Consider the following 24,906-nt stretch of genomic DNA (forward strand, 5'->3'; position numbering starts at 1 on the left):
GAGCATGTTACTTGAACCATAGTTAAATGAAAGGTGGTGTGAACCATGTGATAAATGATTACTTCACGTCAAACAACCCAACTTTTCTGAGCATGCTGGCTTTGCAAGGATTTATAGTTCCCTGCCTTCATGCCGGAGTTACTTCAGCTTTCCGTGATGCGTTCCAACTAATCTGGAGGTTAAGGCATTTCTTGATCATGGATGGATCTGCTTGCTTCTCAGCCCTGGAATTCTTTATAAAATTCCAGAACGCGGGCTAGAAATTGACTTAAGGAATCCAATAAAGTTGCAAGTCTTGGCGGTCATCCAAGCTAAATTTATAGACTGGAAGAAATATGGGCTTTCCATTGTTCTCTTTTTCACCTTTCTGGGATTTCTTTTGTGTCTATGTGAGTGTGTGAGTGTAAATTTATCATTTTACTGACATTGGAGTGTAAATAACCATCAAGGAGATCCAGTTAAAGAATTTTCACTTCGGATCTTCTCTGGTCTTTCCAAACTTTGACCCAAACCTGCACCAAGAGTGAATTTCTTCTCCCTCTGTAGGATGCTGATGTCATAAAATAAGAAGTTCTTCTTGATAATGAATCATGCTAGTTTAACAGCTGACATGCATGTTTGCCAGCTAGGTGCACCTCCCCAAATCCTGCCCTTCCCCTGACTTGGAGCCTTCTTTTGGGACATGATCTGAGAAAATGTGATCATATGTGTTGTTTCTCTTCATTCTATGGCTGGCGATGGGGGAACAAAAACAATCTTGGAAGCATATGAGACTTCAGTTTTGTGTGTGTGTGCCTGAGGCACTGTTGTGCCTGGAGAGCCAAGCAATCCCTCTCCTACTCTCTCCATTATATCTGACCGTTGAAAACCTGTCTTGTTTTCACAGAATGGATTTGCTGTTGTGAGGCCCCCTGGCCATCACGCTGAAGAATCCACAGCCATGTAAGTACCAGGGACTGTTGCCCATCTCCAAGCACCACGGTTCCTGGCGGTCACCTGCCCCGTGCATGTTTCTGAAGCCTCTAATTGTTAGCAGATGGACTGAAAAATCTTGCGAGGTACTCCCAGAAGCAGATTTATGGCTTCAGAGATCATATAGCATTTAAAAAAATGCTCTGAACATTATTTATAATGGTTTTCCTGGATGATTTGCTTTCTTATTTCTCTGTTCTTCTCTATTCCGCAGGGGGTTCTGCTTTTTTAATTCAGTTGCAATTACCGCCAAATACTTGAGAGACCAACTAAATATAAGCAAGATATTGATTGTAGATCTGGTATGTATTCCTGGCCAGAGCTGCATTTTCAGTGATTCTAGATAAAAGGGAGTGGATTTGTATTTCTCTGTTAGGTTGTCTTGCTTTTAGCACTTGCAAACAACTGAAGGGTGTGTTTTCCTTTGAATGTGGAAACTCATTAAACTCAGGATTGCAGTTCTGAAACCATAAACATTCACGTTTCACTTTCATGGTGTTAACTGCAATTTAATGAGAAGAAGGCGCAGATCAGGGCAACTTTTATGATCCTTAAATGAATTGATACTTCCACAGTTAAAATAACCCAACAGAACCTGAATTTACTTTTCCCTACAGAATATAGACTCAATAGTCAGATGTGCTGGAAAGAATGCTGTTGCTTTGGTAACCAATTGGCCACTTCCCCTGGTTAGCAATCACGTTGCTTGTTGTGCAACAGTGGTATTATTAAAACAAGTCGGCATGTCACTCTTACTGAAATGATCTCCAATCTCAGATGCCAGTTTGGGATGATTCTCTGCAGGAACCCTGAGTGATTAAAAGTTAGAGGCATTAGACTAGTCTTGTGTTTTAACATGATGCATTCTTACACAATAAAGTTATAATTTGTTTAACAAATGGTTTGTTTAAAAGCAGATGACACTTGGCATATTGTCCACAGTATATTCATGAATAATGAGCTGGAGATCTGCCCCATACAAAAAGGACCAACCCAGGAAAGGGCGAAAGAGAAGTGAATGGTGATTTATGAGCCCCGTTTTCGGTTTGCCTCCAGTTCTCGAGGAGGTGTAATAGGTTGTCTGACAAAGCATAGACAGGAAATGAACCCTGGCATCCAAACCGAACCTGGTACATCTGCACTTAATTAATTTTTGCAGGTGATAAAAGATTTAAAGGCAAAATATGCTAAAGGTTTTTTTTGAAGTGCAAGCCTTAATAGTCTAAATCTTGTTCATATCTGCACTCATAATTAAATCTTATTGGAAGTCACGGCCTCACCCTCCAGCCTTCAAATTCAGTTAAGCAGGCACACCAAAGGGTTGAGAGAGCACAAACAAAGCCATGTGAAGAAATGCTTAGTTAAGTTAAAACGAAGATAAAAGAAATGGAAGAACGATACCCATTTGTTGTGCTTCGTTGGAATGGGTATTTTTCACATACTATATTGAAGCATTCCTGCAAGCACTTTGGAGAGAAGAATATTGAAACCTAACTATCCATGTATTTTCCAAACACGCCTGAGTCTCAATGTCAGTCATAGTTCACCATTAAAGAAATGTGTTGAAGGCCTAGATATACTGCAGCAGCAAGACGTTACAATTTTATAAAAATCAAGACATCAGTACCCATTTTCTCATTTATATGCAAAATGACAGCTAAAGTAATTAATAACTGCTGTTCTGCATAATTTGTAAGACATTAAAACTTTAAAAATAGTATGCTACTCTTTCTGTAAGTTCTATGCCAGGAAGATAAGCCAGAAACTTAAGAAAAGCAGATAAAGAGCAAAGATTATAGGGAAAGAATATTTTAGGCTTTCTAAATTTGTCAAAATTATGTAAGAAGGTGATTGGTCAACTATTTGTCCTATCCTTGAGGATCTTTTAGTGTTTACTTTCTAAAGAATCTCCTCGCTACCTTTTTAGGTTCTAGGAGGATAGTCAAAAACTGTTAGGAGTCCCCTTTGAAAACACATTTGTGATATCTAGACTCAAAAGTAGTGAATTGTACAAGAGACTTGAAAGCTAAAATGCCTCCCTTGTGATAAATGGATACTTTGTACTTCAGAGGATGTATATGTAAAGTTTTGTTTTTGTACAGTAATACAGTATAGGAATAAAAGACTGCTGGAAAAATCTGATACGATTTATAAAATAAGTTACTTGGTAGCTCCAAGGAGTTTCCTGTAAGCTTCCTGGCCTTTGATTATGTATTTGCTCCATTATCCAATCAGAAAGGATACTGATTTCCCAACAGGCTGTAGTAGACGAGAAGTTTTTGTTTCAAATTCTCTAAATATATGGAGTTCTGTCCAGAGGGTTGCCTCTGAGATCACCACCAGCCCACATATTCTTACTTTCAAGTCTTCCAAATTCTGCAGCTGCAGGGCTTCTTTGAGGAAATTCCTGTTTCTTACAGCTGCTGAGAAGGAAGTTTTAAAGTGCCACGTGGCCTTGAGACATCCGTTCTCCCTGGCTGACAGGTCTATTCTGCAAGTTAGCAATGAAAAAGCCAATAGATGGCTTTTCAATAGCCAAAAAAAGAACAACAAAAAAGTTATTCCTGCAAATCCAAAGTGATTAATGTTAGCTAGGAGGTGTGAACTAACTCCACAAATTACAGCGCCAATAGATGGCAAAGGTACTCCTTTGTCCAGCAGTTTCAGCATTTTTATATGCTTAGTAAATACAGAGCTAGAGTTCTAATTCACCTACTACTTTGGGTCACAGCCAAATTCAGCAGCGTTGAGTATTTTAGGCAAGAATGATTCTAGTTGATCTGTGGAGCTCATTTATTGCATGTTCCTTTCTGAGGCAGATCCCAAACATATTCAGACTGGTGTGGAGAGGGAGCAGGTGTACTTGCTTTTCAACTTGCAAGAGACTGACCATTGTGTTCAGGGGATTAACTTGTCCTACAAGTAAGACTGTATGACTCAGGTAGCTTTTAGGTAATGTGACTTTTAGTTTGACAATAGTACTTTTTAAGCTGTCTTTGTAAAAGGAAAGTTAATTCAAATGTCCTTAGATTTGGGGAAATTGCATTGTTGATCAAGTACATTTAGATCTTTATTACAAGTCCCTATACTAAGTAACTAGGAGTGATAACATTAGCTGGTAGAATATATGATTTATTCAAGGTTACTCAAAGTTATTTTAACATAATAGTGAAAATATACAGGTTCTAAATCCTTGTACAGCATCAATATTTGCAGTATGCTTTTTAACCAGTAAAATATTTAAATGATTTTTCAGCATTTCCCCACGTATCTTAGATACAAGGTCTATTTTGGGAGTTTTAATGTTTCATTTTATTTCATTTCTATAGTAATTTCTCACAATCACCAATAATTTTCTTATCTTAGTTTATTATATATGTGTTGCCATGCAGAAACAAGCTTTAGATCATACCTGACCAATCAGTACTTTGTATGAATATTTTACAGAAAGGAAAACAAACAAAAAAAATGATATTCTTTTTTTTTTTTCTTGAGACGGAGTTTCGCTCTTGTTGCCCAGGCTGGAGTGCAATGGCACGATCTCGGCTCACCGCAACCTCCACCTCCCAGGTTCAAGCGATTCTCCTGCCTCAGCCTCCCGAGTAGCTGGGATTACAGGCATGCGCCACAACACCTGGCTAATTTTTGTATTTTTACTAGAGATGGGGTTTCTCCATGTTGGTCAGGCTGGTCTTGAACTCCCAACCTCAGGTGATCCGCCCATCTCGGCCTCCCAAAGTGCTGGTATTACAGGCATGAGTCACCATGCCCAGCCTTAAAAAAATGATATTCTTAAGGCTATACTGTAAGTTGTTCCCCCAAACAAAAGATATAATTGAATTTAACCTTTATCACTAAATATTTGGTGAATATGAATAGAGAATCAAGAATTGCCCGTATTAGAATGGATTTATGTATTTTAATAATAATGTCTGTTGAAAATCTTATTATGCTGTGAACAGGATTTTATTTCTTACCCAGAAATTTATGCACTAGTAAGTACCCAATAGATTTTTCAAGAACGAATAATTTTATATCTGAGAGAACATATCATTTTATAGTTGATTGTTTTAAGTAAATATTTACAATGTCCCCAGAGAAACAAAAGTAATCAAAGCAATATTTTTCTGCTGTTCAAATTGTGGATGCATTTATGCTCAGACCAAATGTGTCTTAGGACTGACTAAAATTACTATTGTAGAGGGGAAATACAAATATCCCCTTAATGTTGTTTTTCAAAATATTTTATTTGTCCATTTTCTAGATATCCAGTAACAAACACAAAAGACATTGTGGCTTTAATTTTTTCACCCTTGTTTACATACAGGGAAATGGTTTTTTTGTCTCCTCCTTCCTTTCCTTGGGAGATTCAGAAATCCAGGAATTGATATAATTTGACTAAGTTTTTTTTTTTTCTGATGATGTATGTCTTTAGCTGAAACAACTTTCTGGGATGATGTGTATCTGCCCCAACATTATGATTTCTTAATTTTGGATATGTGTACCATTCAAAAAGGGGAAAGGATTATTGTATGTCTGCGCCATGGATGGCAAGATCAATGCAGGTTTTCAGAATTCACCAAAAGGAGGGTATGATAGTGTCTAGTGAAGGAGTACTGGGCTGGAGATTGGCATGAAGACAGGTCATATAAATCTCCTATGGAGCAATAATGACTGACAACCCACCTCACAGGTTTGCCAAGAGGATCAAACAGATTATGAACGTAAGTTTAACTGTGTAATTGTTAAGAGTTTGGCCTTTGGAATAGGAAGTAGATTCAAGACCCAGTCTTGCAACTTATTTCCTGTATAGTCTTAGTAACTGAAACTCTCTGAGCCTCAGTTTACCTAATAATCCATACCAGATATTTATATAGTGCCTGACTTAAAAATTGTAGAAATCATTGTTGAAAATAGTGTGATTCTATATCTTGCTAATATAAAGTAAGTATTTAGTTACAAGTTTTTAAAACTTTTAAATAACAGAACCAGAAACTATGTATGTTTAAAGTATAGCAGTAATATTCTATTGAATACAAATACATAAATTATCCACTTTTGGAGTGGCTCTTTTTTTTTTTTGGGTAGAAGGTATTACGAAGCATATTAATTGAGTATTTTTTTTTTTTTACATTTGAGGTCTTTCAGTGAAGACATTTAAAATAATGCTATTAGTTCTATTTTTCATTTCTTATATCAATTCTGGCATGTGTCTGTATCATAAAACAGCGAGAAAAAAGAACTGTCAAGTTTTATATCAGGCTATTTTTTTTTTTTTTTTTTTGAGTGGGAAAGAGGACTGGTGTAGGGAAAGGAAAAAAGAGCAGGAAGGAGGCTGTAAAGAAAGCTATCATATGATATTAAAATTAGGCAGATTGCACGAGATTGCATAAAACCCCATGCCATCTTTCTGCTTTGGCCTAAATGATTTAAGAGCTAATGAGCTCATGCTCCTGTGTCTTCGATTCTTGTGTTACCGTTTTATCAAAATGAAGTATGAAGTTTTTTTGCATCTGGCTTCTCTTTTGAAGTGATTCTAACTGCGGAGGGATTGCTAACTGAACTGAACGCCTCAAGAAAGCCAATTTATTCAGCTGGTTGCAAAGCCTTTGACCTTAATGGTGGGACTTGGCAAATCAATGCATACACGTATGTTTAGTGTTCTGTCAAGAATTGCGAAAATGCTCTGTAAGCCATAGATCCTTCTGCAAAATACTAGTTTGTAGTTTAGTTTAAACATTAGTCTTTTTTCAGAGGCCAATGAGGCTAGTTAATTAAGCCTGAGGGGTTATGAACTGTTGGCAGTTAATAAGTCATAAAATTCCTCCATAAAACAGGATGCAAGATTCCATCACTGAAGCAAAGAGTACAAAGAGCCGGTGTATAAATATCTAATTGTACCAAAGGACTGGGCTTTCTCAATGACTGCTCATCTGGAGTCTCCAGGGCATGCTCGCTGTGGTTTCCTGATTTTTAGAAGCCAGTTTAAAAAATGAGTGCATTAAAGGGTAATTTGCCTGAAAGTTCAGGAAGTAAAGGGGGTGGTGTGGAAGCAGGCTGAATGGGAGAAAGAAAAGAGGAACATAGTGAGAAGACAGAAAATGAGAAAGAAAGTGGTAAAAAGACAGGGAACTAGAAATCAGAAAGGTTGTCTCCACACAAAGTTAGACATGACTGTATTTGTCGTCTGTTTTCATTTCCCTGTAGGATGTTCACCATGGAAACGGTACCCAGCAGGCCTTTTATGCTGACCCCAGCATCCTGTACATTTCACTCCATCGCTATGATGAAGGGAACTTTTTCCCTGGCAGTGGAGCCCCAAATGAGGTTCGGTTTATTTCTTTAGAGCCCCACTTTTATTTGTATCTTTCACGTAATTGCATTGCATGATTACCCCTAATTTTCTTGTCCTTTGCTGGTGTTTTAAATTACACGAGATTACTGAATTGTCCCATGGGACCAAGAACCAGTGCAGAACAAGTGCATAACCCAGAGCATTGTTTGTCAGGGAAGGTTGGGCTGATTTGATGTGTTGTTTGATGTTTATTTCAAGAGCTCCCATGTGCTTGTTTTCTTCTCTTCTTGCTTTCTTCCATTTGCCCTCTTCTCTGCCCACCGTGGTGTGTCTTTCTCTTCCCAGGTTGGAACAGGCCTTGGAGAAGGCTACAATATAAATATTGCCTGGACAGGTGGCCTTGATCCTCCCATGGGAGATGTTGAGTACCTTGAAGCATTCAGGTTGGTACTTCTTTCTCTCTGAAAGTGGCAAATTGGAAAATAAGTGTCCATTGAAATAACACCAAATATGAAAGAGAAATGTAAATGTCTAATTAAGGTAAATTATCGCTCAAAGCCACATAGGAATATGTATAAGAAGAAAAGATATATCAAGACCTGGTTTTAATTATACAGGTATATTGGCCAATGGCCCATTTTCCCCCTTCCCTCCCAAATCAGGAGAAAAAAATATTTTATTATTAAATAGTTCTGTCTGGAAAATTCTGCCTATTATAACATATGATGTGATTTTTACAGTAGACATTAGCATATTCATTGCCCTGAGAAGTCCTTCATTACCTATTTAATTTTGTTGAACAAGCATTTCTCAAACTTCATTGGACTACAGAATCCCTTTTTTACATAGCACCATTTAGCATTCCTAGTTCTGGGGAGCTCACTCATTTTGATGACATTGGCCAAGGCAATCTCATTTGATGGTAGGGTAAATGACTTTTGTATAGTTTTCCTTTCACATGAAAACAGTGACTAATTAATTGGTTGCTTCCAGTTTCTCTGGAACAAAATCTACAAAATGTAACATTAAATACAATGTATTCACATAGCATTCTGCTTTTGTCTAAGCGAATAACTAAGTATTAATATAAATAAGAAAAAACAAATTAAAGGCTTCTCTTTGAGAGAATTTTAAAAATGAGCATTTCTTCTCTGGAATTAAGAAAATATTAGTTTGTAGTTTAAACATTAGTCTTTTTTCAGAAGCCAATCAGTCTAGTTAATTAAACCTGAGCAGCCTCCCTTGCAAGATTTTTGGAAGAGGTTTTAGCCTATTGGTAATGCATAATTTCTTGAATTTTTTATTTATTTGAAAGCAAAACAACCACATTAAAAAAACTTACATGTGTTCATAGTTTTGAAATTTGCCATTTATAAGTTCCTATGAGGAAAATCCTGTTGATACCCTATATTTAAAACTTAGGGAAATAATGGGGAAATTTTTTAATTAATGAAGTTTTGGTGGGTTCCTGTTGTCCTGTGTGTCACGCATACTTCGTTGTCTCATTTGAAGTTCATTTCTCATGAGAAAGCAGGTCCAGGAAAAATGATAGAAAAATAGCTATTTAAAAAATACATTTAAAATAAATATATTTGGCTTGGCATTCAAGATACAAAGGAAAATTCTACCCACATTCTGGAATGTGTACTTTGGGAAAAAATATACACAAAGATATCCACAATATTGTAGGAAAAAATGGCTGGAATAAATTTTTCTACTGTAAACTTGGGTTGATTGTGAAGATATTTTGCTTTAATTAGGAGCAAAATAAAAAATTATGTTAAGAAATAGAGGTTTTAATGTTATGAATTCTCTTTTTCAACATCACAAATACTATTACATTTGTAAATTTCACAAACATTATTAATATCTTGTAGGAACTTTAACAGGATAATAGACTTCAATATTATATCACATATGAATTTATTTGTCTGCCTCTCAAGTTAACCTGGTAACTTGCATGATACACATTAAATTCACGTTAAATGCACATTAAATTCTCAACCTTACTATCTCATATAATCATATCCATTATCTTTGATGCAGAATTCATAGATTTTTAAAATTATTATAATTCAATTTAGGGTACTATAGCTTTATATAAAAATAAATCAGGTATGCACAGCAATGAAAGGCAACTTCTATTTTGGGCCTTTGTTTTCCCATCACAAAGTGAGTGGTGGATGAGATTTTTTTCTAAAGAACCTCTTTGAACACAACCATTTCATTAAATAATGTAAAAGCAGATATTAAGTGCACGTATTGTTTTGTGATTTAAATGGTAAATGAATGAAGTACTCCTGAATGGAGTTGACTATTCTCAAGAATGGCAACTTCTCTTTGCCTGGAAGGTGGACACTTTAGATTAGCAAACTTTTCTAAGCTTCCCAGTGTATCTCCATTACTTGAGTTTAATTAGAGAAGTGGCATTATTTAGCTAGGCTGCAGAAATGTAAATTTCTGGCTTTCAGTGTCCATATTTATTTAAGAACCAGATTTAATTTATAAGAATCCTGCCACTTTTGAACTATGGCTTGTCTGCTATTCATCATTTATGACTACAAGTACTTGTGAATTTGTTACGGCTAGGTCAAACAGGTAAGTCATTCATTTCAAAAACCGGCATTGAACACATATTATATGCTGGGCACTGTGGTAAGCACTTGGAATTCAGAGCTGTTGTTACTTTCAGGGATCATAATATAAGTCATGCTTATTATTCTAGAGAACAGAAGCGCTCAGAGCAGATAAAGTGATTAACTTGTCCTCAATGGTTTCAGGAAAGGTTTCATCAAGTATTGTTCAACCTGTGCTTCTAAAGATGAGTGGGAACTTTCAAGGGGAAAAACAGAATTGGAGTCGGGGTTATTCATACTGACTGGGCAGAGAGAGTGAACTGTGAAATGCATGGAGCCATGAAATGATCTTTCTGTATTGACTCAAGGACATGAGGGTGGGATTGGTAGAAAGAAAATGAATCATATTTTGTAAACTCTTATGCAGGCAAAGGATAGCCCATCTATATATGTATATACTCCTTTGTCAATTTGGGCTTAGTCAGCTAGACTACCAAATAATTTTTAATGTAGTATTATTTTCTAAGCTTATCTTTACTACACTTCTTCTTTCCTAGTATTGAACCAGAAGATCTTTCTGGCATCTGTGTGTGGGTGCAGGAAATGGAGGTGGGGGAAAGAGTAAATGGTGCCTTTTCTTTTCTCTTAGTTTTTAATTGTTTCTGGACTCTTATAAGTATCTTTTGAAGGAAAATCTCTCTCCCTGTGAAGCTACATTTAAAGTGGAATATAAGAGGGCTGCTTATTTTACCAGCCAGAATTTGTCACATATATTGGCTTCATGGTTTCTATTATGTGCTTTTTCTATAGCAAAAGAAAATCATAGACAAACCAAAGATTTCACGTTTACTATAAGCTTTAAATAGAATTTTAAAAATATAATAGAATAACTAAATTGTTTCAAATGACTAGTTATTTCTTCCAAGCAGTTATCATTCATCTCTGAAATAATTGAAGGGTATACTTAAGATTCTTCATGGGAATTCTTAAAATATTCAGTATCAAAGATCTTTTATGTTCAACTAAAATATATTTCCAAGGTTACCATTGTATAAAATAATTATGACTATTTTTATTGGGGTCTTACATGCCAGGTCCTAGATTAGAAACTTTATAGACGTTATGGCTAATTCTTAAGTGCTTTATATAAGTCACAGAACTACTAATTGGAAGGGCAATAATTTGAACTTAGTTTGTAACTCTACAATCTATGCTCCTTTTGTCACACCACGTTGCTACTCTCTTCTGTTTATGACTTAAAATACCCAGGAGTGATAAAGCACAGTGACTTTTTACCAAAGTGTAAGACCTTCATGCCCACATAGCCTCCCAACCTGAGGCACAAATGCCTAGTGAACAACATGGCAGAGAAGAGCTATTCAATAATATCTGGTTGAATGAGTCAATGAATGCGTGAATGAATCAGAGAAGAAAGAGGGAATAATGGTGGCAATAGGAGCATTGTCAAGCTCAGGTATTAAGTGAACCTAGCAAAGGCCTGAGGGAACTACCTTGGCTTCTTAAAAACTATGCTCTACAAAGAACTCTGAACATCTATTTGTTTTGTTATAAGAATGTCAGACTTGTCTTTATTGAACAAATCTTTTGCTGAATGCCTGCTAAGGAATCTCTGTTTCAATCATTTCAAAAGGATGTTCCAATGGTTTTATACTCTTTACCGTCCATTGATGAGGATTGGGCATGTTATTTTTTCTAAAGACTAATTCTTTTAAGAGTCCTGCAAATGTTAAAGTGATTATTTATGTCAGACCATTTAAGTGGTTTCTTTATAGTGGGCAAGAGACAATTATGAATCTCATGCTTCCGTTTAAATCTGAGAAAAATATCTTCAAATGTTTAAAAAATAAGTAGCAATTTCCAATGAATAAGATTTTAGTAGTCCTTGAAATTATGCGTATTTTATTAAATAAATAAACAAATGAGTGAATGGAGGACAATTCCTGTGTAGCCCCTTTTAATTTCAAGAAAAGAAATATAAGCCCCTTAAATTTAGCAGGTTTTAATGAAATAATTAAAGTGACCCATTTGGCATATACTGAGGACTAGCTAAAGAAAGGTCATAGAGCTGTTGATCTGGGTTCTTTAGATGCAAACAAGTTCTAATTTTAAATATCATCTTTTCATGTCAGTATGTTGTAGTATGTAGCTACCTTAATTAATATTTGTTATTGATGCATATTTTCAATAGACAATGTATCTGTACATATCAGCTCTTCAGGGAAGTTCATCTCAGGGGAAAACTCTGAAGGACTCTCTTGCACTGAGGTTGTCGGTATGCCAACTGAAAAGGGGACTTTGAGAGAGTTGTCTAGTAGAGGTAGTACATATTCAGTCAAAATTTTTGTGGTTATTATTGAAAACTACCTATTTTTATTTTATTGACTTATGTAGGTAGTATCTGTATTTAATCAAAATGCTACGTGCTTCTAAATTTAGCCATTACTAAAATATTTTGGACATATCATTAACTGGAATTTTTAGAAGCTTAATGTTTTTGCTACATAGTCAAAGCCATTGAACCATTTGAGCACACACAAGCAGCCCAGTTTCTATCTCTTTCTCCTGTCTTGAGTTCACATCTGTTTGCTTTAATGACATAAGCAAAATTAAAGTCCATTAATACAAAATTGTGATTGGAAATCTGTCCAGATATCCCGTCTATTCTTAGTTCACAGTCAAAGTGGCAATTCTGTTCCTGATGCTGAGTCTTTAATATAGGAATCATGGCTTCCTGGGATTCCTCCCCTGCTTGTGACAAAAATGTAAAAAGGGCATTTAACTCAAGTGCAGAATGAAATAAAACCTTTTATTGTCATATGCACACTGCAAGTGCTCCTTGGACAAGTCAATAATGGTCAGCCTAGAGATTTCTTAGAATGGTTGGGTTTGCCTTGGAACTATAGTAGATAATTTGGGGCAGGGCCCATAAATAAGTAAAATATATTTTCCTCTCATTCTTATTTTATAAAATATATCATCATTATTCTGGCTAATTCTTAGAAGATTAACTTCTAAATATTCTTGTTATGTGTATAAACTGAAAAAGAGGTTTCTAAATTCTATTTAAGAGATAAAATGGGACCATAAGTAAATATTTGCATTCATTCTTTTGGTAATGACAACTAAGTAAATACTGTTTTTTTGTTGTTGTTGTTGTTATTGTTCTTATTTTTAATATTTTAGTGTAATTTCATGAAAAGTGAATGTAGAATAATACCATTGTAAAAACAACAATATAATAATAATAACATAGTAATATAGAGTATTCATTGAGGCTTTAATTTTTGCTAGTAGTTTATTTTTTTAAAAAGCTTTACAAGTCCTTGAGTGCTCTTGTTTTCCACAGGCAGTTACCACGCTTCTTGAGCTTTGGTAGGTTTTCCGATGTCACGCAGCTGGTATATGGTGATCAGGGATTCTGAGGCAGCAAGTGTGATTTTGGAGACAGTACTTTGTTGGTCCCAAACCATACAGGAACTGTAGTTCCTGTGTCAAGAGTATGGGATAACAAAACAATCATATACCGAAAAATTCTTTGCGATGCATTTTAGTCTATTTAACTTTGGCTTGGACATCTAAACTGGTAAGTGCCCCAAAATTGAAAATTTAGACTTTGACTACCCTTGATATCTCCAAGCCACTTCTCCTTGTGTCTTCTCCTCATCTGACATAGTAAGAGAGCCTATCAAATTAAACCCTTGGTTCTTTTTTTCCTTTTAATAACCAATCTAATTACAGCGGGGATATAAATGTTTTCATCTTTGTTAAAAGAAATATTCTTCTTATGTACGCATTTAGATTTTGTGGAAGGGATATGTAATAGAACTTGAAAATACCAAATTAAATTTTAATAGAATATATAGTGATAAATGAACATTTAGATTTAATTTTGAAATAAAGCATGATTTCGTTGTCATCTAAAAGTCATACTTAATAATGTCAAATGATTTGGGATCTTAATTTGTCAATGAGAGCTGTGGTTGATGCTTCCCAGTCTTGCAATGTATTCTCAATTGTTAGTGACAAGTAAATATATTAAGCTCATGATATTATGTATTTTCCCAAGGATGTTGAAGACAGTTTGAGAAAAAGGGTGGAGTTTCTTGAGACAATTTGCCAATATGAAATACTGTACATATTGAATTGGCCCTACTACCATCTTTCCCAGACCATTTATCATACCTCACAGATCAAGCCCACATTCTCTCTTTCTGAAAGACTTGACTAATAAAGAAGATGTGGGCTTCAATCTGAACTTGTCAATCAATCTTAGTAAAAAAGCAGTAATGATTTTCATCTATTAATGTTTTATTTCAATAAAAAGCAATACATATGAATTTATTGCTAGTGTGAACCACAATTATTCACTGTCCAGATTCCGTTCTCTAGTTTCAGTATGTTGAGATGTTTCAAAAAGTTTTATCAAAGCGGGTCACAAGAAAAAAAAATCCATAGGAATAAATTTGAGAAAGCTGTCAGCTCTATCTGCTTTTCAGCTTCAAAAATAAATATAGTTTAAGGACATTTTTTCTCTCATCTGTTCAACATATTGTACCAATTTTCATCAAAAAATTACAATTTCTAGGTGTGTGTCTCTAGATACCCTTAGAATTTCTGCTCTTTGACCCTGAGAGTAAATTGATCTTATGCACACCTGTCTTCCTAGGGAAACTTGCAAACTTGATTTTTGAGCCAAGCATCAAAGAGATATGATATTATTAGACAGTATAGAGCTCAGGTAAAAAGTCCAGGAAGTATCTTGAAGTGCTTGAAGTTTTGAAAGGGAAGTGGTATCTGCAGTGAAGAGCTATTTAAAGTAGATCAAATGCTACAACTTACTTTTTATTATTATTTTTAAAAGGTCAGATCGGCTATAAAAATTTTAAGACAATATTTTTTCCCTGCCTTAAATTGGTTCTAAAGCCAAAACTTTTCTGGAATCTGTATAGCAATTAAACAATTTTCCAAATAATGGGGACTAATTAAAAGGATATCTATGTTTAATTAATTCTTTTCTCTAGAAGTTCTCTCTGAGAAAAAGGTAATTTGTATGCCTAGAAGTGATTTGTTTTTGTTTTCCAGGTGAAACACTGAATTATATAACCCTTGCCTGCACAAAATCCTCTCAATGTATGTGTAATACTTTGAAATATCAGGAAATCAAATCTTTTTATGAAATATTATTGTGGAGCATTTTAAGGCCAGAAATAGCAGATCTTTTGGACTGTCAAGGAGCTTACATCAATTCATTGACTTAAATAATCTCATCTAGTAATAATGGAATTGTTGTGTAGTTAATGATGATATGAGATGGCCAGAATGGAAGGTAAACATAATTAATAAATTATAGAGTCACACTTTTCTTCAGAGTTCTAGTGAATATTTTAGAATTTGCTTCATTTACTGGTAAGATAAAGCTCTCCCTCAGTTAAAAGTTACTTATCCTTTACTTCTTTGAACAGCTGTTTTTTAACCAAATTTCAATGTCTTTGGGTCATAGAGTGAATTTTTCTTGAAACTGAGCAATTACCCTCTTTTTCTATGATTTTACGTCTAAAGTTTACTACTACTAGACTTATTGAGATGACAAATAATGTGGAAAAAAAGAGATTGAATGTTTGTTTTAATATACTGTAAATATAAATTTATAGTCCCGTTTTTGAGAGCTAGATAAATACAATGGCTTACTGGTATTAAAATTTACATATTGACTTTCCCACGTGGAGGAATCATTCTCATGAAAACTTTGCTCGACTGAAAGTCTGTTCAGATATTACATCTGAGATGCAGAGCTGAAGTTCACTGTTTTCTGGTGGCCAGGACTTTCAGAGAGTAGTTCAAGTCTTTGCATGACATCAAACATGTGGATGATAGACTCAATTTTCCATATTTCATCCCAATGATTTGATGTCATATAGATGAAACTTATAAATCAACATCTGTTTTCGTTTAGGCAGAAATTTAAACTTTTCTGGCACTATTCTAGAAGGGTAATGGCTTGTTCTTGTATCCATTAGGAATCTGCCCATCTTTCTTCTGGGCACTGCAGTACTGGGTATTGGTTATCTAAACATCTATTCCAAAGAGCAGCACTACTGTCGTAAAGCCATAGGGAGGGTGGTAAGCTTAAGAACGACAACGCTTCTAGTGGGAAAGACTTAGCAAAATGGCATTTGTCCCATTATCACTCATATCTCAGCTTCAAAGTGGAGAGGAGAAGAGGAGAAATATTTAAGCATAGCAGAATTGTAAATCTGCATCTCAATTTGAAGATATTTTATATCCCAAAACACTTGTATGAAAGGCCATCAAGAAAATAACATGTACACATTATCTTTCCCATTAAAGAAACATATTGTTGCACTTGAAAATAAAATGTTGGCTCACCTAGGATGTATATTTTTAGTTGGTTCTTAACTCTTTTAAAATTAAAGTGATGCTGGAGTTACTGAAATGGACTCAATTTCAGAAACAAAAGAGCATTTTTACTGGAACAGAAGCCAAAAGCAAATAAATGAAGAAGAGTTCATTCAAACCCAAGAGCAAGAATAGAACAGGCACAGATTTATAATTTGAAAAGTTTTGTTACCCAAAGAGATATGGGTTTCTTATCCTTTTGTACTTTTAGTTTCAGAAAGTCAGAGTTGCCTCATTAGGCCTCTGATTTTGCTTTATAGACCCATGTCATCTCCCTTGTAGAAATTTCTGACACTGTAAATTCTTTTATGTTTCAGTACTTCTAAAATGAATACAGCATTGTAGAAATTATTCAGTGACATCTTCCTTTCCAATAAATATGACACTGTCATAATAGGTGAAAAGGACAGGAACAGAAATAATAAAATCTGACGTGTCATATTTTACTGACTCAGTTTCAATGAACTGATTAAATTCTAAATTATTAGAAGAACTGAAGTCTGCCAAAAGTTTGTTAATATATAACATTTAGTTTGGTTTTTTGAGGGTGTGACAATTAATAAAAATCAAATGATTGTATGTAGAATCAAAAAAATTAATATGAAGGAAGGCTCACTCACCTGTTAAATTACTAGTCTCAATTTTTTTAATTAACAAATTAATATTATTTTGTCTCTCTTCTAAGATACACACAGAAGGGGAGAGAGAGGGTGAGTTTGGCACAGGTCTCTAAACATACTTTAGAAGAAAAAAAATCCTCCCGTTGTCATAGCTGAGCATGAAATCCGCACCAAGTTTGAAGGGCTTTTGTGGCCCAATTTAAAATTTTGTTGTTTTATAATAACTTTGGAGAATTGTATTGTTCCTTATAAAATACCCACATGTTCTCCTTTGGAATAGCTCCAGAGTGTAACTGAACCACGAGGTTGCCTCCTGGTGCTTTATGTATTGTTTAATTGTTTGCTTTGGTGGATGTTTTTATTAAAAGCTTATTATTTAGGATAAGACCAAAGTGTCATTTTAAGAACAACAGAAGCAGAACTGCTTGGTCTCATAGTTCTTTTTCATAGGTGTGTTAGTGAATACTAGATACAGCTAATGAATCGGCTGAAAATTTTTCTTGTAATACTTCACAAAGAGCAACAACAACAACAAGCAAAACCCTTGATTTTTATTTTCCTCCAATAAAACATGACCAGATTGGCTAGAAGAGCTAGGAGTCTCCATGGCTGTGCCCAGGCCTGGAAGGAAGAGAGGTATCTGTGGATGTGCATCTGCTCTGTGTTTTGTTCCAGGAGGAGTTTGCTTGGCGTCACATGCACTGTGGTACACAAGGCCGTAGCAAATCTCAGGAGCTGGGAGGCAGTGAAGCCCCTGTGTCACAAGGGCCGTAGTGGGCTTCCTGGGGTGTGTACGAAGCCTACGAAGGCTTTAGTGGATCTCAGAACTACAAAGTTCTTCATGTCCTCCCTCTGCCCACAATTTGATTGCAAGATAATTATCTTAGATCATTCTGAATATAAATTAGGTCTGGGAAAAGTTTTTAATTCAATGATTTTAATTCTAAATGCTCTTCTCCTCCCTGAATATTTTCTTTTCTGAAGCGGTATCACCATATCACTCACCGATTCCTCAGAAGTTGGCTCTGGAAAGAATTCATAATGTTCCCTAGCAGTTCCTTGCCACAAAGAGCAAGCAAGAGTTTGATTAGTCCTTAACTTCCCAAGCTAGTCTTTGTGACTGGGACCCACCCTCAGACAAAAAACTTAAAGGCAATATACCTTGAGATAATTTCTAGGACTTACGTGACCTCATTAAATTCCGACTCTAGATCTCATGTAGACATTTGAGGAAATATGATTATTGACAAAATGTAAGCCCATTATAGACTGTATCACTTCAAAAGGAGAAAGGCCATTAGGACATAATTACATCAGAAACAGTATACACATTTGGCTGGTTTATAAACTGTCACTTTCAGAAGTACGAAGACTTATAAAAGTTTCCAAAGGTTCCATTATAACCCTATTTCCAACAGTATTCTCTGACAAACTAAATAAATTACTGCATGTATTGGACCTTTGAGGCTTGGGGCAAAGAATGGAAAAATTATTTACAAAAGCTTGAAAATATTTAATCACTAGAGGCAGGGGGGCAACGGTGTTTTAATTAGCAGGTCCTCGGGCCATTGGCTGACTAGAGGCTTTCTCAAACAACCACACAAATGCACTGAATAGCTGTTTGCCAGCCTTAGGGTCAGGCCTGAGATGAAACAGATAAGATAATTGGCTCTAATGAAATCCAGAAGGCCTTGGCTTTCTTGTTTGAGCTTGGATTTGAAAAGTGCGTGTGGAAGTGAGGCTTAATTCAAACCAGAACTGAGCTAGGCCCGTTTCTCAGTGACTTTGATATTGTTTGAAGTTCTAAAAGTGTTCGCCACACCACTAGCCTGCTGGGCTGGGCCTCCCTGGTACCCTTAATTACTAAGCTTTATTGCTGACTTTACTACACAGGAAAGGGGCCATTATATGTTCCATCAACATCAGCTCTTCTCAGATTGGAGGAAAGGGCAGGGTTAAAGGCCACTGTAGGAAGGCAAAAACTTCACTTTGAGGTAGTCAGATCATTTACCAGTGTTGAATTTCACCGTTATGCACATACATTCCTTACAACACAGAAGCCCAATTTCCATTTTTTAAACAAGTGATTACTTTTCAAAACATTTTTGTTTGTGCCTTTTTTTTCTTTTTTCTTTCTTTCCTTTTTTTAGAGAGAACGTTTATGTTTAAGGGCTGAAATGATTGCACATGATACACTGAAAAGAAAAGAATACAACACCTCCCAATTAATCATCACACCAGAAGGTCTGGTTGGATTCTGTAATAAGGAGGATTATTATTAATGCCCCTTTGAAGTGGAAATAAGTGAGGAACCCTCCTGTGGTGTGAGAGTTGTCCTGACACCCTGAGGAATAAAGACGCCTCAGGAGACTCGACAAAATTAAATCCCAGCTTCTAGAGTCTCTCACAAAGTGGTTACACAAAAGTGCTCCCAATCCAGTTTGAAGCCAAGAAGCAAAAACGAGGAAGTCTCCCCCTGAGGGGTCAGCTGTGGAGTTACTGAGGATTCTGTCCTCCCCAGTCTGGCCGCTGCTCTGCCTTTGGTCCAACCGGTAAAATGGATTATGCATACAAATGAATTAGTAACTATTCAACCCTTACCCCTCTCAGATGAGGAGATCTGGTTATGCTATGAAAGCCAAGGGACACGGAGTCCAGTCCTATTTCCTGCCCTATTTATCACCTTTGGTTAGGAAAGTCATGAGCGATTCTATCAGACTTAACTCGTTATGAAAGAACAAGTTGAGTATTTTTTGCATTATTTAAGTAAACTTGACATTAATATGATCCAATTTCATCCATGATCCTGCTAACCATTTATCCAATACTCCTTTCTGGGTATTGTTATGTACAGGTGGACTGGGTCCTAGGTCTCCACTAGGATGATGTGTGTCTGGGCCTAAGGAACCATATTAGGAACCCAGGGAGACCAGTATTAGGAAGACAAAACTGAGCTTCTGCTTCCTAACCTCTCCTAAGCGGAATTAAGGAGGCCCTATACAAATTTTTGCCAGTGATGAATGTGATATCAGCTCTGATCAGAAGAAGAATCTGATCATACTCAGCTCATTTTAAGCATGTATGTTTTTCATTAGGCACTGTTATGGAATAAATGTTTGTGTTCCCCCAAAACATGTATGTTGAACCCCTAACCCTCAGTGTGATGGTGTTTGGAGTTGGGGCCTGTGGGTGGTAATTAGGGTTAGATGGAATCTTGAGGGTAGGTGCCCTTATGGGCAGCGACACCAGAGAGCTTGCTTCCTTGCTCTCTCTCCATGCACACACACCGAGGCAAGGCCATGGGTGCACGCAGCGAGATAGGGCTGTTTGCAATCCGGCGAAAGCGCTCTCATCAGGGCCCAACCATCCTGGCACACTGCCCTCAAACTTCTAGCCACCAGAACTGTGAGAAAATAAGTTTCTGTTGTTTAAACTACTCACTTGGTAGTATTTCTTTTTGAATGGCAACCTGAGCAGAATAAGACAGACACTACGAAGATCTTTAATATGAGAAACCAAGCAACCCACTAATGGAATTAAATTACCAAAAAAGTATCTTCCAAACCATATTTTGCTAAACACTAGATACAAGAAGTATTAATAAGTATTTCTCAACAATAAAGACTATCCTGTAGTGAAAAATCTCTTATTGAAGATATATAATATGTAAATGCATAACAACTACAGGAATTCCAGTAGTAATTTTACATTATTTAATGCATTCTTCCTCAAATTATTTGAACATGAATCTCCCAGCTCCTCACATCTCCTCACCCAGTATCTGTAACTATCATGAAAACTAACATTCTGTAGAACACAGTTTGAAAAATTCTGATAGATATAAGTAGCAAACTTAGTGGGCATTTTAAACAGTCCATCACTAATTCAGTAAACATGACAAAATAAAAGTAAGTAAAACACATCTGCTCCTAAGATTCTCACAGTCACTTTAATAAAATAAGTACATTATATTACGTGTCATTATAATATTGTGTTATCACATAAACTGAGCATACCACAATCCATATTCTGCAGACTGTCTTCTCCATTTTCCACTGGTTACATGTGAGTGGTTCTTAGATAACACACCCTAAAGACAAAGAAAGAAAGGAAGAGAAACAGAATTAACAAGAGAGGGAAAAGAGTGTCAGTTTCCTTTGCTATCACTATTAAATGACTCAGTGAATTTTCTTAGGGTAAAGTTACTGCCATTCAAAATTATAGTAAATTGGTAATATTTTACAGTCATATATTTTTTGTTTCAGCTGAGTATATTTTGTTTCAGCTTAAGTATGGGCACATATCTCCCACACCTTTTTAGATCAGATATGACACATTAAAAAGATGGCTTTGTTTTTTTAAAAACTCTTACAATTAGCAACTAATGGCAGTGTGAACATATAATTGGTTTTATGGGTAAATCAATTTGTCGGCTTACAAACTTTTAAGACTTCATTTGTTATTCGTAACTACATTTTGCTGTGGAAAAAAAATACTTGTTTATGTCAAAAAGGGGAGAGTTTCCATTAAGTTCATACTCTCCATGATGAGAAAGCACACCCTGAAATAAGACATTAAATGTTAGAATGTATTACTTTTCCTGGTTAGAAAAGAACTTGGCTTTGGGAGTGGACCCTGTGCGTATCATGGTGTGGCAATGCCATTTTGTTTCCAAAGATAACACATTTGGAGATGTACAGATGTCCTGAACTTTATTAAACCGCAGCTGTGGTTATCACATATTTATTCAAAAGATATTACAGCTATCAAAGCAGTATGTCAGCAAAGTCCTTAGTAGTTTGCTTAAATTGCTCTTTCATTTTACTGCATATATAAGTATTCAACCAATGTCTTTAAAAGCCTGAGTAAAAAACACACACACACACACACACACACACACACACACACACACACAAATAAGCAAACACAAAGCATTATTTGTATGGAAGCATTCAGAAATCATGAATAGCATTATCACAAATGAGTTATGACACTTTATATGTTCACAAAAAAGAGAGAGAGAGAAAATACTTTCCTTGAGTAACACAAAAGCATGCAGCTTTCTTTAGCACATTGATTCTTATTCCAACAATCTGAATGTGGGCTGTGCTTGGGCAATGATGGTGTGGCTGAAATATGCAATATTTATGGGGCACAGACCCTTGTACTTCTTGTTCTGGGAGAGGCAGAGGTGTGACAATGTCCTTCCAAAAATGACAGTGTAGGGGAGGATTATTCCCTGGAATAAACCCACAGAATGCTTTCTTCTGTGGACCATTAGTAGATTTTTCCTCAGCCAAACATAATGAAGTATTTTTTATCTCAAAGCTCAAAACCTCTGCATCTATTGTCATATTTTATTTGTCCTCAAATATCCTTATGAATTGAACATGGTACTTTTGAAAATCACACAGGAAACCAGTCACATGTCTAGAATAGAGGCTTCCCTCGCCATTAATTCAAAATGGGAAACCGAGTGCATTCCTGTCTTGCTTCATTAAGGCTGCTGTCACAACATATCATGGACTGGATGGCCCATAAACAACAGAAATGTATTTTGTACAGTTCTGGAGGCTGAGAAGCCCAAGATTCAGGTGTCAGCAGAATCAATGTCTGTTGAGGGCTGCTTTCTGGTTCATAGATGGCACCTTCTAGCTGAATCCTCACATGGTGAAAGAGTGAGGCAACTCTAGGTTTTCTTTCACAAGAGCACTAATCCCATTCTTGAGGGCTCTGTTCCCATGGTCTAATCACCTTCCAAAGGCCCCACCTCCTAATATCCTTCTGCGTTAGGATTTTGACATGTGAATTTATGGGGGACACATTTAGGCCATAGCAATCTCCAAGACAAACATGAGTGGATTTTGAAGAGTAGTGAGAAGTAACCAGTTCTCATGGTTGCAGTGCTTCCCTTTGCCTAGCAACAGCAGGTCTCCTCTGCTCTCACCAAATTTCCATGAGGAGCAGCTGAGCTGCAGTATCTATTCGCTCTATTTTCTTGGGTGCTGATATGGTTTGGCTCTGAGTCCCCACCTAAATCTCATCTCGAATTGTAATCCCCACGTGTGGAGGGAGGGACCTGGTGGGAGGTGATTGGATCATGGAGGCGATTTCCCCATGCTGATCTCATTATAGTGTGTGAGCTCTCACGAGATCTAATGGTTTAAAAGCGTTCGGCAGCTTCTCTTTCTCTCTCTCTGCATGAGCTCTCACGAAATCTAATGGTTTAAAAGTGTTTGGCAGCTTCTCCCTCTCTCCCTCTCTCCCTCTCCCCTCTCCCCTCTCCCCTCTCCCCTCTCCCCTCTCCCTCTCCCCTCTCTCCCTCTCCCTCTCCCCTCTCCCCCTCTCCCCCCTCTCCCCTCTCCCCCTCTCCCCCTCTCCCCCTCTCCCCCTCTCCCCCTCTCCCGCCTCTCCCCCTCTCCCCGCCTCTCCCCTCTCCCCGCCTCTCCCCCTCTCCCCGCCTCTCCCCCTCTCCCCCTCTCCCCCTCTCCCCCTCTTCCCCTCTCCCCCTCTCCCTCTCTCCTGCTGCCACGTATGCTGTGCCTTGCTTTTCCTTCACCTTCCACCGTGATTGTAAGTTTCCTGAGGCCTCCCCAGCAATGTGGAACTGTGAGTCAATTAAACCTCTTTTCTTTATAAATTACCCAGTCTCGGGTAGTTCTGTATAGCAGTGAGAAAACGGACTAATACAGGTGCTCTACATTAGTATTACCTCTTAGTAATTATCGTCTTTTATTTGCCTTCCCATGAAACTTCATTTTTAATTTGCAATTGAAAATGAAAGGATTTGAAAGGTTAAGACTACATTTGTATGATGTCCTTTTCCTGAAATGTTAGTTAGTATAGTGATTTATATTACATCATCCAATCTACTTTTAAAAATTCCATTAATACCAAATGTCTAATTATTCCTGTCTTGTAAAATGCATTTAGGAAAGCAAACCATTTTCCATTTTCTTTCTTTTATGGAAACATCCAATCAAAGTTGGTTTCCTGAATGTTTAGATTCATTAGACTTTCTTCATTTGTAAAAATATAGGAGCAGCTACTCAGCAATGCCTTCTTTCCTCCTTGCAGGCAGGTAGGTGCCTGTGTGGGAAATACCTTAGGAACCAAGGATTGTTGGAAACTTGTCTTCAGAGACAGTCTTTCTAACAAGGCTGCTGAGGGGTGCTGAAATGGTACACCTCTGTTCTGGCTGCTTGATCAGTGTCTCAATTTAGCCTTTGGTGCTTTGAGGTATCTTTCATGAGTATGAATGTGCATAAAGCTGCCTTACAAGTAGCTGACTTTCTCCCACGTGCTTAACTGAGCTAGTTGCCGTGGAGAAAAATGCAGAAGCATGTAACAGTCGGGGCTGGGAGTGTGAATCACTACAATTAGAGAATGAGCAAAGCCTGAAATATTGACCATGCACTAGGAGAACAGAGATAAGGGAAAGGACTATTAATCCAAGTCTTGTGAGTAGCCCAGTGTCCTCCTGGCATGTCCAGGAACTTGAGGACGATTAGAGTCAGGTGAGGAGGAGGATGATTACAGACATACTATCATTCCTATTTTGAGGCCAGGCCTGATTTGTGGGTGTTAATCTTGTACAATTACAGGGACTCTCTTTCAAAGAAATAATACAAAGGCAAAAATTCAAAAATAGGTACAGGGACTTGGAAAAGGTCCACGTGAGTGAGGGACTTTGAAAATTCAGATTCGTTAGCTTTATGGTAAATATGCCTTGGTACATATAGTCCTAACGCCTTGTATTGCCATTAATTGGAGTGAAGCAATGGACACTGCACCATGGAATGAGCCTTAGGTAAAATTAATGGCTATGCTGGGTAGTGAAGAGAGAGAAATTCTACAAAGGTGGGGGATTTCTTAGAGAAACTGCACTGACAGGGAATGATCTTGACATAAAAATTCAACTGGGATACATTTTTCATCTGAGGGCACATGCTGAGGAGATCAGAGTAAAGGAGTTTTTTTTTTTTTCCCTTTGTTTCCAGTGTAT

The 24,906-nt window shown here is 36.8% G+C and overlaps 1 protein-coding gene across 1 annotated transcript in view; it reads left to right on the plus strand.

Moving 5' to 3' along the window:
• Positions 1-24,906, plus strand: part of HDAC9 (histone deacetylase 9) — a 906,822-nt gene that overhangs the window by 736,858 nt on the left and 145,058 nt on the right. Inside the window, exons 19-22 of the mRNA XM_030822201.1 lie at positions 887-942; positions 1,187-1,274; positions 7,180-7,299; positions 7,613-7,710. Of these exons, the coding sequence (XP_030678061.1) occupies positions 887-942; positions 1,187-1,274; positions 7,180-7,299; positions 7,613-7,710 (362 nt within the window). The remainder of the gene's footprint in view (positions 1-886; positions 943-1,186; positions 1,275-7,179; positions 7,300-7,612; positions 7,711-24,906) is intronic.

The sequence above is a fragment of the Nomascus leucogenys genome, chromosome 11 (assembly GCF_006542625.1).
Source record: "Nomascus leucogenys isolate Asia chromosome 11, Asia_NLE_v1, whole genome shotgun sequence".
In the NCBI taxonomy this organism is placed as follows: domain Eukaryota; kingdom Metazoa; phylum Chordata; class Mammalia; order Primates; family Hylobatidae; genus Nomascus; species Nomascus leucogenys.